At 35.8% G+C, this 20,189-nt stretch overlaps 1 protein-coding gene across 2 annotated transcripts; it reads right to left on the bottom strand.

Moving 5' to 3' along the window:
- Window positions 1-5,090: 5,090 nt before the first annotated feature.
- LOC18425541 (uncharacterized) lies at window positions 5,091-14,237 on the bottom strand. 2 transcript variants are annotated; one of them, XM_020662056.2, is made up of 6 exons: window positions 14,037-14,237; window positions 13,416-13,548; window positions 12,010-12,113; window positions 7,389-7,542; window positions 7,151-7,291; window positions 5,091-6,797 (listed from the first exon to the last, which is right to left on the bottom strand). In XM_020662056.2, exons 1-6 carry the CDS (start codon window positions 14,069-14,071, stop codon window positions 5,361-5,363), a joined length of 2,004 nt encoding a protein of 667 aa, XP_020517715.1. In that variant the 5' UTR covers window positions 14,072-14,237; the 3' UTR covers window positions 5,091-5,360. The 2 variants fall into 2 exon arrangements, with proteins under 2 accessions (XP_020517715.1, XP_020517714.1); XM_020662055.2 differs by having other exon boundaries at window positions 13,650-14,039.
- Between the last annotated feature and the right edge of the window lie 5,952 nt (window positions 14,238-20,189).

Genomic DNA, 20,189 nt, shown 5'->3' with positions numbered 1-20,189 from the left:
GTAGTTTCCTTGCAGGCTGATAGTCGAGCGCAGTCATCATTCATGAACACTAAGAACATAAAAAGTTAATGCTTAAAGTTATGCGAGCTTATAGGCCCATTTTGGAAGGAATTTAGGTTATCTGGGGATTCATTCATGGTCAAAGAGGGACCTTGATGAATGAATGCACACACCAAACTAGAAGAAAGAACTACTAATACACAACAGACTAAAAAAGAAAATGACTCTCTCTCTCTCTCTCTGTGCATGCGCGTGTGTCAGTGCGCGCATTTGCAATGTTATGTAATGAACTTCTATCACATTTTCCTCATATGATGCGTTAGAAGACACTTTCTAGTTTTCAATCTTAAGGAGTTAATGAGATCCGGTTGGGTTTTCATCAGGAGTGTTGGGAAGAAGCTGTAGAAATTGGGCACAGCTTTGGATGTTTTTGCTTAGAATTCAATGCCGATTTGGTGGTATCATATAAATCCTGGGGCTTTGGATTAGATTAGTGTTTTAAAACATGGACACAATTTTGGGTGGATGGTCCACCCTCCATGTCCGATCTAGATCTAGATCGGCAACCTTGATCTGGTGAATTGCTGATCTAGATTTGGTGAATCTGCCATCCAATGAAATAAAAAACTAAAAAATAAAAATATGTAGGAAAAACTTTTCATATGTTTCTTTGATGATTTAAGATATTTTAAACAAAAACGCATAATCTTCCCTTTGTGAACTACATGTATGGGCCAACTTGTTGGTTCGGTAAAGAAATCGGACTGGTGACCAACAATTCCCGATCTGGACCCATCCAAATTGGCAACTTTTCCATACATTGGATTAGATGAAATCAGATTTGTAAAAACGATGGGTATTGTATTATTAAAGGGCTGGCGGTTACCCAATATACGAAGGTTCGAAGAAAAGCAATAAAAGTGACCGCTGTAGATAAAGATACTCTGTTTTTCTGTGGATTGTGGATGTCAAACATATCTTGAATCTTTTAAGCATTTTATCCTTAAGTCCATCCATTTATAGCTCCAAAAATTCTGTAGACCTGATAAATGATTGTGAAAAAAGAAAAATTTAAACTAAAACCTTTTCGAAGTTCTTAATTGTTTTTTGTTTTATTTTGTTTTATTTCAGATTCATGATAGCATTATCAACTACTAAAGTTTTAGATCCAAAATCCATCTATCAGATGGAGGGCACAATGAATAGGTAGGTAGGCTAAACCTCCGGAAAACTGGTTATCAAATTGCATATAACATCCGTTACAAAACTCAATGTTACTACTCTTTTGCAAAACAGATGACCGAGGTGTTGTTGCCACATTTTTATTAGTACAATAATACTTGAAAATGGAAAAAATGATTGTTATTTTTTTAAAAAAAAACAAATGAGACTATTTATTATTTGTACAAAGAGGTTACAATCACTCTTGTCCATCAGATTTTAAATTGGGTAGTGGTCAAGAGTGTCATTAACTAGACTCATAGTCTAAAAGAAAATTCTCAAACTTTGTGAACTCCTAGTTACAACAAAAATAACAGTCTTAATAGTATACAACCCCTTTTCAAAATCCCAAAAACAAATGGGTTTTGAAATCTTATACATGAATTTGTTATTTTCATCTTTCAAGCATGTTTATTTCATTTTGAGGTTTCAACAGGCAGTTAACACAGCAGAGTTCAATGTTAGCATAAATAATTTCAGTGCAAATAATTAAACGCTTTTAAACCAAAATGTTACCGTTGTTTATGTTACCCAACGATGTTTTAAAAATCGGCAAGCCGGTTAGAAACTAGTAGGATACTTGGTCTAGGTCTATTACCCTTAGTTTTGCCATGATGAAGATGTTATCCTGCCACACCCCGAACACTGTTTCACCTTTCACGTATCGATATGTTTCAACAAGATCAAACATATTAGACTGTAGCCTGATGGGTCGGGAAAGGGGTTAGGGTTATGATTGTAGCACCCCAACACCTTAATCATCATGTTATGGTTTTTATTGTCATAGACACATTACTCTACTACTTCCAAAAACTACAACTCCTAAGCTATTTAAAAAAATAGGTGGGGCCTGTCTTCTTTACTGAATTTCCCATAAAAGAAAAAAAACATAAAAATACAAATAAAGATAAAAAATTCTTTACTCAATAAAAGAATAAAAAAATAAAAAATCCTGATGGGTTGGAGAGCAACATGAGTATCTTCCTTCAGCAATATAGTGTCATCTATTTATTTGTTTTTTTTAGGAGCTTGAATTATGACTTCTTAATGTGAAGAGACTTACTCTACCCCTTAACCTGCCTTTCATCCGTGGAGTACTTGGCTTCTTTCCATGAACTGGTTTTCAAAACTTATTGTACATGAAAGTGAAAAGTGAGGGGATTTTATCGCTCTAATATTCCAGATCTAAAGAGAGTCTAAATTAAACGAAATAAAAGCATGGCTATTTTCCTTGCTAAGGATATGGGCCATAAAAGTATTCTGATCTAACTTCACCAACAAAAAAAAAAAGAGCACTCACCCTCTATCTCTCTCACTTTTTTAACTAAAAAATTAAGAACAAGTCTTTTGTGCAAATAAAGTTCAAAATAATTCTAGATTATACGAATGACATATTCACTTTGTATTGATACGGGTTTACACAACTACTCTTTTTAGGTTTGGAAAAGGTTTCTATATTTCCCTTTCTATACAAAAGTTCTATACTCCATTGCCCCCATCCAGCCATTCAATTTAGATCAAATAATTCATTGACCGTTTGATCAAGATCCAACGCCTCAGCGTATTTTTTTAAATTTTTTATTCTACAAATTATATGAATACAAAATGTGGTACGTGCTATCATCTCAATGGGGTGCACTAAAAAAAAAAAGAAAACAAATATCTTCAGTGAAATAAAATGACTAAAAATACCCCTAAAATTTTCATGGGCATTTTGGTTACTTTATTTTATCAGATTTTTTTTATATTTTTTCATGTGTAAGTTTAAGAAAGGAGTGGACTCCGTATAAAAAAAACATTAAAAATAAAACAGTACAGAGGCATGACATTTTAACTGGATCCATCTCAGCCGTTCATTCAGATCTAATGGCGAGATAAGGAGAAATATATAACTACTATACATTAGGGGAAGTATAGAAAGCTTGTTCTTCAAGTTTTACAAGGAAATTGTAATAAAATAGTCAAAACGCTAGAGGTGGTTGAAATAACTCAGTTATTTCACTTAGGTATATTCTCAATTATTTTATTAAAAAATGTCCAAAATACTCTTTTTTTAGGATTGGAATCCTAAACAACTAACAACTTCCAGGTAATTTGGCTTCTTAGTTTACCTTAATCAAATGATTTAAATACCCTTAGTCATATCAGGATTCAAACCTAAACCATATTTTCTTGTGATAAAATATAATTCTAAGTTCATTACCCTGAACAAGTAGGGGTCTTCACATCTTATGGATTCGGGTAAATTAAGTGGGGACAAATTGCCCAAAATACTCATGCTTGTAGCACGGACAAAACTTGGAACATCATTTTTAATTAAAAATATGTTTTAAGTTTGGAAATTCTAAACAAGCAAGATCTTTTAGCTCAAGTGACTTAAGTTGGTCAAATTATCAAAAGAAAGACATTTATATAAGGTTGTAATCTTATCGTATAGAAGAAGTACGGTGCACCACAAAAACTAGAAGAAAAGAGTGTTCCGAAATTGGAAATTCTTTCAATTGATCATCTAAACCTCAAGATAGATGTTGGTATAAAAAAAACAAAAAATGGGATCCTTTTTTTGACTTTGTAGTTAGAAAATGATGGTTGCAGTTCTAAAGTTCAAAATCCTTGTTCATTCATCCCAATAAATGCATGCACATGGAGGCCTCTACTCTCTAATTTACACAGTTTGAGAAACACAAATTACAATTAAATGCGATGGATAGGTGATCTGGTTCTCAAGAAACATGGAATCACTTGGTTCTCATTGGCTTTTATTTTTTAGTTTTTTTAAGTTTCTTTGTTAATCGACCTTGCTGAATTGGTGAAATGCATTGGCGGTTCTTGATTCAAAACGGTCCAGCCCAGTGACCAGTTTGCCAAACTGATAGATTCTTGTATAACACTAAGGGCGTTTGAACAAACGTCTGAGATACAGGAAAAATGACGAAGAAGAAAGGGCGGAGTGGCAAATTGATGTCATCTGATATTTAAAATACTGAACAGATTTAAAGTTCCACACATCCCTTAGTTAAGACGAGCATTTGCATCTCTCTGGTTTTATAAGTGCCAGACAAAGCACTTGGTTGTTCGGCTTGTCTAAGACCAGACAGAACTTGGACATTAGTAATTTTGGTAAAGGGTGAGGTCCATATGCCATCCGATGTGGATATTGCCAGACAGCAACGACAATTAAGGAAAAATAGAGCCGCACCCCAGGGGAAGGGGGCCGATGGGGTGGCGCTATATTGGCTAAAATAGGATCCATCCCGGAATAAAGGCTGGGAAAGAAGGTGTGTACATAATTTTTCCTTTTTCTTAATTTTTACTTGTAACTCATGACAACATATTTTTCTTAATTTTTACTTGTAACTCATGACAACATAATCTTTTGGTGGAGTGATCCTATAGAAATCGAACCACCATGGTTTGAAATGGAATTCATTTAGTTATATTATTCCTAAAAGTGGAAACAACTATTACTGGACGATCAAATGCCTGATGGCAATGCTTTTAAACCCAGAGATTGATGGAGAATTGCCAATCCAAAACTAGAATTGGCCAGGACCTTCCTAGGAAGACATCGATACCAGCTCGGCTAACCTTCATTTATTTTTCATTTTTATTTTTATTTTTTAAACATTTTTCTAGATTGCCAAGGCGAGCAGATCCAAACTGATCCAAATTGGTGACCCAAAAGAGGTATCTGTGGGGCGTACGACCAGGTTTCAAACAATGCCTGATAGGGTATGCACCTTTGGCCAGATTTGATTTCTACATTATCATTCCTTAACTTTGGTTACAAACTGACCAAACCTGAAATCATTCTCATCAGCTAGTAATAACAAGAAAACACTACACAATAGTATATTTATCTATTATTATACACTGAACAAATGAATATTATTGGGTTGGGTATCACAGTTGCCTTTAATTGTCAAAGCATCATCACATAAAGAAAAGACAGAAGGTGGAAACAAACACCCCATTTTTTCCCCACAAATGTGAGAAAAAGAGAAGATACAAACACAGGGTGAAAAACAATCAGTCGTTCAAAGAATACTTAATTGACGTGGGATGTAACAATGATACTACAAGCGAGAGAGAGAGAGAGAGAGACAGAGAGAGAGAGAGAGAGAGAGAACCTTTAGTTCTTATTTCCCTCTCAGTGCTGCTATTCGAGCAGCCAATTCATCATAATCAGGCAGGTTAGGATGCACATGACCAACACCGAAATTGGGTTTCATCGAAACAGCTCGGATGGGACCTCTGATCTCTTCATCTGCTGTAACATGCTCACATGGTAGTGAAACTGTTCGGTGATGAGGGATATCCTCTCTCTTTGACCTCGTCGACTTTGAATTCTCGACATCATCATGGCGATAAGTTGAAGTCTTTTCCCTTGCTTTTGCCCTGCCAGCCCCACTAGAAGGTTGTTTCTGACTATAGAGTATCAATAGATCGTCCATCATCATCTCATCGTCGTCAATATCATGGCCATTGGACTCATGGGCAACATGGGTGTATCGTTTCTCATCTTGTACCCTCTGACTTCTCCTAGAGTGTCTGTCCCTACGAGAGCCATCCCCATGTTCTTGAGGAACCGAAATCTCATCTCTGGCTCTCTCTCTATGAGAACCATCTTTGGTTTTTTGAAGAACCCGAATCTCACCTCTGTCTCTCCCTCTATAAGAACCATCATGGTGTCCTTCACAGACTCCAATCTCATCTCTGTTTCTCCCTCTACGAGAACCATCATCATACTCTTGATGAACTCTCTCATCTCTGTCTCTCCCTCTACAAGAACCATCATCATATTCTTGATGAAGCCGGATCTCATCTCTGCTTCTCCCTCTTCGAGAACCACCCTCATATTCTTGACGAACCTGAATCTCATCTCTGACTCTCTCCTTACGAGAATTATTTTCATTTTCTTTCTCTTTATGATAGCCATCCTCATATTCAGGATTACGAACACCATTCTCATCTCTATCATGTTGCATTGCTGTCCTAGCAATATGGTCATCATCTCGAGATGATTCTTTATGATCTTGAGTTAAAGATTTCATGGCAGGCCTTCTCCTAACTGATCGTGGCTTTGGAGGGGTCCTATCATAGATTGGGGCATTACTATTATCCATATCACCATTCTCATTTGTTCTTGTGGGCACCTCCATATTCTTCTCATGGTCGGCACCATGCAAGCCAGGCAGTTTGCTCTTCTCAAACTTGCTTGCAATCCCACCATCTTCACCCTCTGTGTTGAAAACCACATTAACAGTTTCGTTTTTGATATCTTGCTTGTTGACCGTTGGCTTAGTATACGGAGGTAATGCATTACTCAAATAGCTTGGTTTCACGTCTCGCACTTCTTGGGGAAGAGTCCTCTTTGTTCTATCATTCAAAGCAGGACCCGTTCGCCCTGTAATGGAGGGTGAGTTGCTCATGTCTTCTCTGTTTTGATGCCTTTTGGAAGAGGACTTGGGTTTTCTATTAGTGCTTTTCAAGTCTGCATCATCCATGCCATTTTGCTGAACATGAGAGAATGCTGCAACTCTATTCTGGTGAGGACTATGTTTCGGAGGAAGATCCTGTAAATGTTGCAACATTTGCTCGTTAGCCTTGAAACTGTTTGTTTGATACTAAAAAACTTCTCTTGAAACATGAATTGTTTAAAATGAAGTGAATCAATCTGTAATATAACTTTTGTGGACAAGAATCCCGGTAAAGAATTCACTGTTGATAATCAGAAGTCATTAATTAAATCTACTGTGCACTCTGGTAAAAGAATTGTTCAATTCTGACATGTATATTATATCTACCCATCAAAAGAAAATATATATAGATTATTTTGCTTCCATATAGTCGGTTTTCAGCCATTTGAAAATAATCCAATGCAAGATTCTTGTGTAGCATCAGGAAAAGGAGGCTGATAATGACTTACACATCCCGACACACTGGGATTCAAGATCTTTCTCCTAAAAGCCTCAGAATCCCAATTCAAAGAGAACTCTTCAGATATTTCTTCCATTAGCTTCAGCTTTGTGTTGGTGGATGGATCCTTGGATGAGAGTTTGTCTACAAACTAGCAGAACCAAAAAAAAAAAAAATCCCAGTACTGTTAACTTCCAGGTATTGATCTTAATAGGGCCACAACATTAGCAAAATACATGTATATGTACCTTCTGATCGACACAAGAATCTGAGCTATGCCCGACATCCCCAAATCGAATTACAAATAGATTACGGAGAGTGAAAAGCTCCGGCAAGTCAGAAAATCTTGCTGCTGCAAAAGCCAGAGATGACACCGCTTCTTTGCATTCTGGAGTGCATTCTCTGTGCAATAAGAGTGAGACCGTCACATATCAGAGGTATATCCGTTATGAATGCATTGAAAATGGTGAGGATATTTTAACCGGAAGAAGTATTAGATCTGGGTTAATTGGTTAGAAGGTACATGGAGATCTCTTAGATAAAGTATCAACATGCAAACCAAGTCCTAGCAAATTCCCATACAAGTGCATAAAGTCAACATAGACATATCTGAAATTTAAGAAAATTTTGAGAAATTGTAGGAAATGTTGTTAAGGTTAACATGCCTAACAATCAGAAATTGCCAAAATTTGGAGTATGATACATATATGAGGGGAACAAAATTAAATCTGGAAGGGCACAGGATAACTCCTCTAAACTTCACTGGATACCATCATTTCAATGAACCAAATGCTAAGAAACATACAGAACTCAGACCAATCAGAGACACATTACTCTGCAGCACACAAAATAATTGATCGTAAATTACATCTGTTGAGTTGGTCGAAAATGAACCACGGCATTCATATGGTGGCTAACATTGTAAGAAACAGAGCTACCTTTCTTAATTGGATGTATAGATGTTAGTGAGTAGCCAGGCCCATAACCTATGCCTAACTGCAAAACACATGCAACTATATCCATAGCCATCTATCTCAGAAATGGGCGGTGATGCTATGAATGCCTACTATATGTTTATGATAACATAAAGTATCATTCTTTTATTTGATATTTTTATTTGCATATTGCATGACTAAGTGGTAAGGATGTGATGGCCACATCAACTGTGATTTTTTGCATGAGTTGCACAAGCAATTTGTTCTTTGGATACGTTTCAGTATGGAACTTTGGATATTAGTCTTATGGAATTGAGTCATCAAAACAGTCAGAATGACAACATCTATTCTCTTTATATTTTACATGGTATGAGAGCCTGAATCTGAAACTTCAGCTTTTCATCATCTCTCGTGGTTGAATTCATTATTTTTCTCTCCAATGTGGACCAGCAGTATTTCCAATGGTATATAGTTGGGCTTTGCTTTTTCTCCAACATGGACAAGTAACTCTCATAAGGGATCCACAGTTTTCGAATCTTAAAAGCTTTCTTTTTTTCTTGTTTTTTTCTCTCATCAAGCCTCGAAATAACTGACCTCATCTGTAGATAGTAATGCTCCTTGTTAGTGAGATATTTGCAAATGTCAGTTGGCACACGTTAACTCTCCATGAAAGACTTGTGCAATCTATCTAACTTGGCACAGTTCATACAATTTTTATTCTCCATCATTCTTCGTATGAACCCTTGGATTGTGTTTCTTCAATCATGTTCTCCGTAGAGATATCCCTCGATGCCTCTCTCCATAATATTGCAAGGACCACATTAGAACTGCAAAAATAGGCCGCGGTGTTCAAAGTAGAACATAGGCCAAGAGATGGTGCAGGAACTGAGAGAATGTGAAACGGGGTTTCACTTTCCTTTATATATATATAATGCCCTTGGACAAATGTACACTTTTAAAAGAGCCCAGAATATAAGAAAATTACAATGTAGCACAATCAAAGTAATAAAGGATGATTGTAGTACAAGACCTGCAATGGAAAAAAAACCTTCAATGGATATCAAATTTAGTCACTTGTGTACAATTTCATCAGATATATTGTTATATATAGGAGCCCTAGAAGCAACATAGTCAGCACAATCCTGATTGGAGGCAATGTTCTAAGAAAATACTTCGCTGTCTTAGGTTGTCACTAGAATTCATGAATTGGTCCTCAAGGATAGAAATTATTTCTTATTCTCTTCTTGAGAAGGAAGATGACGTTATAAGAATGGAACTAGACCATATCATACACGAGTTCTCCATGTGTAGAACGGAGTGAATAACAATGAACTGATATAAAAAACTTCATGCTTAAAACAGTCAAGTACCTCATAAGGTTTTGCATGTTCCATAAAAGGCTGGAGATAATCCATCAGAAACTTCATCTTTTTCCATATAGATTTTCAGTTTTGAAGCTATGAGCAGCAAATTTTAGGCACTGTTTCTTATTCCAAGAAGTCAGGACAATATAAAGTTGTAGTTTCTTCCTTAGAATTGGAGAAAAGAGCATGTCTGAAATGTGGTTTGCAAGATAGCATGTAGAATTTATTAAACAAAGCTAATTATCTACATAAGAGGTCAGCTTATTTGAAACAACCCAAGGTCTTTGTTGCACTGCAAATGGAAGCAAAACAAAACTAGATGACGGCACAAGACTCCTAAGTTTATAATGGTTCAGCTTCAGCAACTAGTAAATATGCTATCTTGATTTCCGTGTTTGATAATTGTGAAAATTCATAGGGCAACTGCTCTTGATATGGCATGAGAGATATAAAAAGATGTGTATAACTAAAGGAAATGAGCAAGAAGCAACAATTAGAATAAAAAAAAAATGTTAGGATATAATAACCCTGCAAGGAAATGTTAGTATATAATAACCCTTTTACATGCGAGAACAGGAATCGCAAAAGTTGGATCTCACTAGAAACGTGTACTTATCCAGCTAAAAACAAAATAGGCGAGAGTGCAAGCCATAATATGAGAAATAAGGCATAAAAACAATAATATGAGAAATAAGGCATAAAAACACATGCCACAAGAACACAAAGATTTATGTGGTTCACCCTAAAAGGTCTACATCCACGAGCATGAAAAACTGAAATTAGATTTTGGGACATAGAATTAACTCTTTAACCTTTGACAAAACCCAGTCGAGCAAACCCTTTTAGACCCGCTCTCCTGATTGGCACCACTCGCCGATCTCTCATCTCTGTCCTACCGCTAAACCACTATCCAGAAAGAGATCCATTTATACTCTACAAGTAAACCACTATCCAAGAAAAGAACTTGAGAGCAACCGAGACTTTCTCTCACTAAAAGGGAAAACCACCAAAAATCTCCATGGAACTGCTCCTCTACAAGAACTAGCAATTCAATTTAAAGGAAGCACTATTGCAGCATTTCTCTCCATAGGAAGCTCTCTTCTCTCTAATGGGAGACCTTGCCTCTCATGCACAGGAGTCTCCTGCCTCCCTCTCTCTCTCTAGAGGAAGTCATCTTTCCCATATGGTAACTTAAATAGGACACACATATTCTTTCTTCTCTCATCCCATATCAATGTTTCAAAAAGCGCTAGGCGGTCGGGGGGTCCTGGCCGCCCAGGCAGGCTCCCAGAACCTGTGCAGCCCAGTAGAATATTTTCTTTTTTGGGTTTTCTTTCTCTAAAATAGCCTCTAATGGGTTTTAGGTTTCAAATGAATCTAAAACCCATAATTTTTCCTTTTTAGTATTAAAAAAATAACCCAAAAATATCATCAAGGAGCTGCATTTCCGCCCCTGGGCAGGGCGGAGGCCCTGGGCGGCCGCTTAGGCAGGTTCTGGCAGGCGGCCAGGGATATCCGCCTAGGAGGCCGCCCAGGCACTGGGCGGTCTGCTTTTTGAAACGGTGTCCCATATATATAAGGTTAGGAATCCCCACTAAATAGGAAACTTCCCATAGATGTTACATATATCTCAAAAGCCAAGAGATATTCCCAAGAGTCCTAATCTTTTAGGATTTATATTTTCTTTATAAAACTTATCAATATCAATCTCAATCCTACATAATATGAGATTTCCTTAATGTGGGTGATTTTGGATATCACCACATCCAACAGGAAATACATTCATGATTGATGATTGCTAAAAGAAAAACAAACCAAATGAATAGGTACTTGTAACTCGCTTATAGTATAATGGGAATGTAAAATTTGTCTGATCTTGTAAAAGATATGCTTGTGAAGAGGGCTTCCAAGGCCCTAAATCTATGTAGAACTGAATATGGGATCGTTTGTGAACCTAGTATATACACCACATGAGTGTTTTTTACAACACAAAATTCTAAAAAATTTAAAGGTATTTGGATCTTTCAGATTTGTGGGGCAAAAACTATATAAGAAGAACAAAAATTTTCACTAGTATACAAGCTAAAAATCAGTAAAAAAAATATGTTCCATTGCAAGTCATGATCCAAGAGGATGAACATGCAGATATGAGAAACACAACATTGAAGGAGAATTAAAAAATAACAAACAAACAATAACCCAACAACAAAGTAAGGATATGTCAGACAAAGATGCTATGATGAAAAGGAGACTTGATAATGTAGGCCCCAAGGAATGACGCTCAAAAGTATAGAGATTAGGGAGAACATGTGTGACATGTAGAATTCATGCTGAGCTAGCATCCCATACAAGCATACAGTGAACATAAAATGTTACCCATATATATAATATCATGGTGCATATTAGAATATAGAAAACAAAAAAAAAAGATAGGTGGAAAAAATTATACAGAATGTAATATAACTACACTGTAGGTTAAAATATTTGGATTTGAGCAAAATGTTAGAGCCATAGTGCTGATCAGAAGATCCAGCAGTAGATTGTGTATAAAGCAAATATCATGAACATACCTCTGCTTTTGTAAGTTTGAAAGTTGGCTCAAAATGCTTTCACCAAAATGCTCAACCATTTCATAACCACATGTAACGTTCTGCTCTTTTATAAGTATCTCAACCTGTTCGAAATTAAAACCAAGTGAGCCTTATTACTTTACATGATAGAAAGATACTATGTTCAAATTCAACATAAAGCAAGAATAAACAGTGTCGGCCACAGGGTCATTGTTGAAATGATAATCATCATTTTCAATCATAAAGAAACATAATCTGATAGCTTGTGTATATTAATTGTAAGATATCCTCACTCTCAAAATTTTCTATTGCCGTAAGAAACAAGATACAGAAAGGACAATAGGATGCAATAGACTTAGGGCTTCTTTACATGGTTGTTTCAACTTCCACTTTAATTTTTTGTTTCCTCTTATGTCCACCTAAGCGAGATCATCTGATCCACCAATTACAAGAATTATTAAAGGAATTCACCAACAGAAAACAGCCCTCTTCTTAAGCCTTATTTCGTGTTGCTTGTTCTTTTCTCTAGAGTTTACCTATATTAGGAATATCCAATCCACCAAATACCAAATTCATTTCACGAATTGCGGCACACAAAACAGCCCTGATATTAAAAAATTCATCCTTGTAAACTTGTTACTGGAAATGAAACCACTATTTAGCACAAATCAACAAAAACGAAAGAAAGAAAGAAAGAAAAAGCTAAATTCATACATATTCTCAAAAAAGAAAATAGATCTTCAAACAATTAAGACTGAGGTTGAAAAACTTAATCTTTTTAAAAAAGGAATGTCACCTATGTTTGTATTCATTATGGATGGCCTCAACTCATAAATGTTTGTATTCATTATGGATGGCCTCAACTCATAAATGAAAGAATCAGGACAAAGGATTAATGACTAGCCTCCACAAAAGTGATGTTACAGTAAATGCAGGGATGTTACCGTAGGATCAGGGCAAAGGATCAATGAGTAGCATCTGCAAAAGTGATGCTACAGTAAATGCAGGGACACAGTTATGATAGAGAAGATGAGAAAAGGAATAGAGAAGAGTAATGCAGTTAAAAGTTTTTGTCTGATTAGATGCCATTTTATGAGTATGACGAATTCTAAGTCACAGCATAAAGTACATTCATATTTAAGCAACAAACTGGATTGCATTTTCAGCAAAACCCCATGAAACCTGCATTCATATGGTCCCTGCAATTAAAACTTTTTTAATTTCCATTTCAAGACATATCATAACAGAGGCACCACAGCACGGCACATTCATGACGACTACAGAAACAAAAGAAAAGAGCAAAAAGAGCCAAAAACAGCTGAAATTATAGCCCATTGTCAGGTTATTAAACAGAGCATTTGATCAGAAACTAGACATGGCATAAGATGAGAGATAGAGAGAGAGACCCGTTTAAAAGCATTGAGATCCTGGCCCTTAGTCAGAAAATCTGCAACGTCTCCCCTGAGAATCTTGAGCTCAGCATTCCTCCTCTTCTTGATGAAGTCGATCCGAGCTTTAATCTGCTTGATTGCCGACTTGCTACAAGAAAGAAACGAGCCAAGAAGACTACATCAAACACCAACACAAAAAACACAAAGGAAAAGGGAGAAAATCAGAGCAAACATTCTGCAATGGCATACCATTTGCCGGAAAAACCCCGGCCAAAAATACTGTCAAGCATTGCCAGAGCCCTCAGTCAGAGACTTAGAGATAGACAAAGAGGGATTCAAAAGGGCTGACACCAAAGCTAGCGAAAGAGAGAGAGAGAGAGAGAGAGAGAGAGAGAGAGAGCTGTATTCAAAAGGCTGAAATTAAAACAAGACTAGAGAGAGAGAGAGAGCTTGATCCAAAACCATGAAATCAGAACAAAGCAACTCTAGAGGGACACAACCAGGCAATGTGATGATAAAGCGAAGGCATTTTGAAGAGAGAGAGAGAGAGAGAGAGAGAGAGAGAGAGAGAATGAAGCACTTCCATGTGGAGGAAACGTAGGACGCATGGCTTCCTAGGTCGAAGCTTTTTGTTACCTCTGAGATGGCAAGAGAGAGAAAGGCCAGCACATGATATAAAAAAGCAGCCGTTGCTTTTATTTCGTAATTTTAAAATTTAAAACATTTTTATTCTTTATAGATAGAATAGAAAAGATGGATAGCATCAAGCTCGGAATGATTTCCGGCAAAGCTGTCTCCAACCGAAAAGAGAGGGAAAATGGAAACGGACGCACACATTCACCTGTAAACCCTACCTAATTAAACATATACTTGGACATACAGTGACTGGGACCGGCCGGCCGGCCGGCCCGGGAAGTACAGTGTGAGCTGCCTGTCCTTGAGGTACAGCTATGATACGACATGCAAAATCACTCTACAACGAATTACAGCTAGATAGCCGATGCGACGGGCCGGGCCTGCGTCGACCCGGACCTGACCCAATTAGGTTCATATGAACCTGGATCTAATCGTGGGTCAAGAAATAAAAAAAAAACGAAGATATTTTATCATTTTATATTATATTTTGTATATTTTTTATACCAAATAAAGTCGGCTACTGGGAGGACCCCGACCCGGACCAACTCGACTGATAGGTTCCAACCTACTTATGGGTCTAACATTTGAACCTGGACTCCGATCGGACTTGCCACCCCAGCAGCTGGACAAAAATATAAACCCTTCAATTATCTTAAGTACTTTCGATGATATTACCCTCTTAATTTCACAGCTAATGGCCAAGAAGATGGTAACCAACCTCCTTATACTAAAAAGGAGTTCACAGCAAATGGCCAAGAAGATGGTAACCAACCTCCTTATACTAAAAAGGAGACCGGTAGCATGCGGCCAAGCCCACACATGTAGAAATACGTCTTGGTAATAAATATATCTTTTAAATATAATTTGATCTTAATTTTTAGAGAATATATAATATTTAACATGAAGATCATGATTATAAAAAAATTTATAAAGTTTAAAAATTAGAAATAATTATTATATTAAAAAAACATTTAGACCATTAGTTACAAGTGTTTTTAGATAAACTACCTATTTACATCCATCATTAAGATGGATGAACCCCATATCATAGAAATGCGATCCAGCCAGCATTAAACAATTGTTCTATTAAAAATAAATGGACTAACTCTGCACTTTTCATTGATTAATACCCACTTCAATTCCAAAATAAAAAATAAAAAAACAAATAATTATATTGTGCCTCCACTCATGGGATAAATATGACCTCAAATCTGAGAAAAAACTTAGAGAAACAACAAGACTTTGTCCCTACCCTTCACTTCCCTTGATGCCAGTGTTCTAAAACTCACGATGCCAATCCGAAATCCTCCGAGTTAGATTGAAATTAGTGCAGGGGTGAATTAGTTCTAGGGAATCTTTGAGATTCCCCAAGTCCCTTGATTTTTTAGTTCTTTTTTATTTTCTATTGTATCCATCTAATGATTTGACTCGACAATTTTCTAAGTCTGATTTTCGCCGTTGTTATTTTAAGCAACACTCCCTTCCAAGGTTTTAAAACACACTTCGGTGACCAGAATTGTCAATATGAAAAATCAGTCTGGACTAGTGGATCAGTGATCCGATTGAGAGAACTAAAAAAACTAAAGGTGGGGCCAGACCGGTTGGTTCCCTGATAGAACTTGTCGGTACTGTCAAAGGATCAGTTGTTTTTTAAAGAGAACAATCATGTTCTAATATACGTTGAGAACCAGACTCGCCCAACCTATTCTCGGATCAAATTGGGCTACTCTAACCCGACCCGGCAATTTTTAAAACGTTGCTTCCAAAAAAAAAATGTTCTCTTGTATACGTAGGGCGGTCGGATGGGAGTTAGTTTGGGCAGTTTATCCACTTTTCATTAGAAACAAAATTTGTGGACAACCAAAATTGTAGGCACTTGGGATTCCAATTCAACCGCTGTGAAAAAGACGGGTCAAGGTCTCAAGGATGAGTCTTACTTTAGTTTGTTGATATAAAAGGCATCACCTTGAATTTCTTTGGTATCACTAGGATAAATATGTAATAATGGCATGAAAACAGTATCAATCCAGTTAGGCAGACCATTCATGTTGGATTTAGTTCAATGTTTTGGCACTTTATTTTGGAAAAAGTTTATATGAGGTTGCAATTTTAGAATGTAGAATTAAAAATGTCTCTCGAAAATCCATCGAAAAAAGTTGTTTTAATATTGAAAAACCCTCTAATTGATCATCTCGACATCGAGATATATACATATTAAAAAAAAAAAAAAAATTGAGTCTTAAAAATATTATATCTTGCATCACATTGACTAATCATTCATTTTCAAGGTTTTCATATGTTTGTATATCTACATGATTTTAACCATTTTTGGAGTTTAAAATTTTGTAATTAAAGATAGAAAATAGATTTTCATATAATCCTAAGAATTTTTTATGCTAAAAATACATGTTATAATACAATTTGTAGTTGTGCCTTTATTGGATTGTTTAATGTTGCAACCTTATACAAATCACACTAAACTTTATCTTTATTACATGGTGGTCACAATCAATCTTGACCATTAGATGTGAAATTAGATGGCTGGACTTATTCCATTGACCAAACTCAAATTTGAAAAGAAATTTTCTTAAACTTAATGACATACCCAAGCTATTAGATTTTACATCTTATTATAGTAATTGTGACCTCTTTGTATAAAAAATAAATGGTCTCATTATCTATGATCCTTTATTTTTATTATTGATTCGACTATTTAAATGCATTTATTGTATCCTACTCTTTGAACATGACACTCCACCAAGACCGGTCCTCCATCCTTGCTTTTTCCGCCCATATTAGTTTATCTTCCCCAAAATCCCAATCACGGGCTTGGGCCGGTGCCAGCCTGGTGGGCTGTTTTGGCTCCTGCCCTCTTTGTTTTTTATTTTTATTTTTATTTTTTTCATTTGTTTTTTACCCGGCCTTTATGGGTCTACACTAGAAACTCTAGAGATAGAACATGTGTATGTTGTTTCAAATGTAACCTCATTTATTACGTTCCCATTGAGAAATCAATGTTTCATAAAACACCCACTGATTCCAGCAATAACAATGAGAAATAAACATTAATTTTCACTTATTAGAAACTTTTTGAGAGAATTGTAGGTTTTCCTTAAGCGATGCAAACAAACCCTAATTTCGGAGCAACTCGATTAACATGGGTGGCAGTTATGACAAAACATGAAATAGGGTGAGAGTCATGAAAAATTCAGAAATTATGGTGGCAAATGGGCAATGTCTTGTATGGTTCTTTTACGTTTGCCATGTGGAGGTATTTTGGCATTCCTAAATAGAAAAGCATTTAGTTATAGGTACTTAATTTAATGGAATTAGTCTTTAAGTTGACGTATCTATTAAAAAAAAATTTCAGTAACATGGGGCTCATACTTCATTAAAGGGCAATAAATAGCCATTCTATGCTAAAATATCTTTTTCTTTCCTAATTTTCCGGCAGATTATTATTAATGAAAATCGTGCTGGGGCTTCTCCCCACTAACCTACCCAAAAAAAAAAAATGCCGGATGAGGTGCTCCATAAGAATTAAAAGGCATTATTACTTGAGTGGAGTTCTACCATAGTCTCCTAAACTATTTGAAAATGTCTTTACCACTGAATTACTAAAAAAAAAAAAAAAAAGTTGTCATAGTCATGGTGGCTTAATGAGAAAACTAGTGTCAATTTTTGGTTTTTGAGAGGTCATATCCATTGGCACATAGTTAGTATATGCTGGTCATTATCAAAAGAGGGGTTTTTTATTTATTTATTTATTTATTTGAGATAATTCAGTGGAAAAAAAGCCCTGCCCGTTTTTTAAAATAGATTAAGAGTTAGCATTTTTTTTTTCTTGAAGATCTTAGTGGGGTGGTATTAGTGGTGGTTTCCAACTTAGAAGGTTATGTTTCTAACTTAATTTATTATGGTGAGATGCCAAGAACCCCTAGGTGTGCCCCCACAAGCATTCAAGGATGCCTCAGGCTTAATGTTGGTTTGGTAAAGATCTTACGGTTGTGGGTCCAAAAAGTTCTTAGTCATTCACCCCAAAAAGCAGTGGAAGTCCACCTAGGATTGTCATATGCTCCACTTATTATTCAAACAAGCATAAATAATGAGCAAAAAGAACTTGGCAAAAGTATTAAATAGATTGTGAGGCTAATGAAGTTCTCATCTAACTCAATTAAAGAAAACTGAAAACTGAAGTCTACAATCCTCCCTTCTTTTTTTTTTTGGTGGGGTTTGCATAAATTTTTTTAGGTGTATTTTGTATAACCTTAAACAATCAAAGTAAGGTGCACCTTCAAATAACCTTGAATGATATTTCAGCACAGAAAAATTTGGTGATATCCTCAAAATTCATTTTTATATCTAATTATAAAATTTAAAGCTTCAAAATTAGTTTAGATTGAGTAGATCTATGAACACTTGAAATCTTGAAAATTAACAGTCCAGAAAATGTCTTACAAAAAGCAATATTTTCAAGACTTGAAATCTATTTTTTCTTTTGTCCATACATCTTGATGTCGAGATAACCAATTTTAAGATCTTTGGACATCGAAATAACCTTTTCTAGTGACTTTTTAAGGTGCACCTTAGTTTGATTGTTTAGGGCCTCACCCATACATAGACCTCTTCCTTTTTTTTTCCTTTTTTTTTCTTTTTTCTGAAAATTTAAGTTTTTATTTCAAATTTACATTTTATTCCTTTCGGACGGTTGGTGACTGAGAAACACATCAGCAGCGATGGCGGAGATTAAATGCAAGTCTCAGTAAAAGTCAAGAGAAAAGGGTTGGTGATCAAGGTGTGTAATTGTGAAGAATTGATGGTGAATTGGTTTGTCAATTACAATTTCCCTTTGTAAAAGTCATCTTGCTTTGTCTATTTATTGTTGTATTGGTTAACAGGAGGACATACCTTACCCTTGATTCCACTGTTGATCAAATTGCTAAAAAAGACTTCAGTTTCATGATAAATCGAATTCCTTTGGTCTCGTTTGATATGGGGTCTTCTTAGAAACTCCGGATGATTTTACATCATTCAAATCCGAAATTAGAATCGTAAAGAAATAGAACTCAGCCCAAATATGGAGATAATATCCTCCATGTACGACGGGAAATAGCATTCTACATACATGTAACATGCAAATAGAAAGTAAGAACAGTTTGGATAACTCCATAAAGATTTCTAGTTCATCCAAAGAGATATCACTTTGCCTCAAAAACAGCGTGTCAAAAAAATTTAAGAAAGACTCAAATATTTTTTGCTTTTATCGCGCTTGTCTTAAAAACTTTACCCTCCCGTGCCTCTTTCTCTCTTATCAACAAGGACTCTCCTCCGCAGGCCTCACTCTCTCATCATGGCCTTTCCTCCACACACATCCCTCTCTCTCTCATCGAGTTCTCCTTCCAAAGTGCTTGTATTCAGCATTGTTTAGTAAGGTGATCAATGGATTTGTCAAATGGATGGTGAAACAAATGATATTCTTTTCATTTTACTGTATTAAACAAGTTATTGTCTTGTATGAGTCATGCACATCTAAACCACACTGCTCGTAAGTTATCTTTTTTCTAGTAATGTGAATATAATAGTCAACAAACATTTAGACAAGAAAACGACGTCTCAATCTTCACATATTTTTGTAAAATAATGAAAAGGACATAGTAAACTACTCCTATTTTTTGGAAACACAAAAAACACTATTTTAATAATTTTTATTGATTTTTAAAAAAACATTTAGGCCAAAATCACTCAATTTGGCCGATTACCCGTTCCTGATCATTGATCCACATATCTGACCTAATTTTTGATGTGGCCAATCATGGTGACCGATCTGTTTTTTTAAACCTCGGTATGAAGTAGTGCTCTATTTTTTTTTTTTTCATAGTTTCCCTTTTTTATCATATTAAACAAAAATCATTTTAGTTTGTTTCTTTGTAATGCCAAACTTTTATTTGTAGAGTCCGTAGGTTCAAATACGAAAGGGTAGTACTATGTCATCAAATACTCTAACTAATTAAGGATCTTTTGAAGTTTTTTACAATTTATTCTTTTTTTGTTAAAATAAATGCAAAGACTATTAAGCATATATCTTCTTTTTTCAGAAAAAGAAAAACTTGGCGAAGCAAAAGTAGCGAGAAACATTCAATCAGGCCCAACATT

The sequence above is a fragment of the Amborella trichopoda genome, chromosome 13, assembly GCF_054954075.1.
Source record: "Amborella trichopoda isolate Santa Cruz 75 chromosome 13, AtrichopodaSantaCruz75HAP2 v2.0, whole genome shotgun sequence".
NCBI lineage: Eukaryota > Viridiplantae > Streptophyta > Magnoliopsida > Amborellales > Amborellaceae > Amborella > Amborella trichopoda.
Note: the sequence above shows the minus strand (reverse complement) of the source record. Positions and strands in the feature narration are given on the sequence as shown.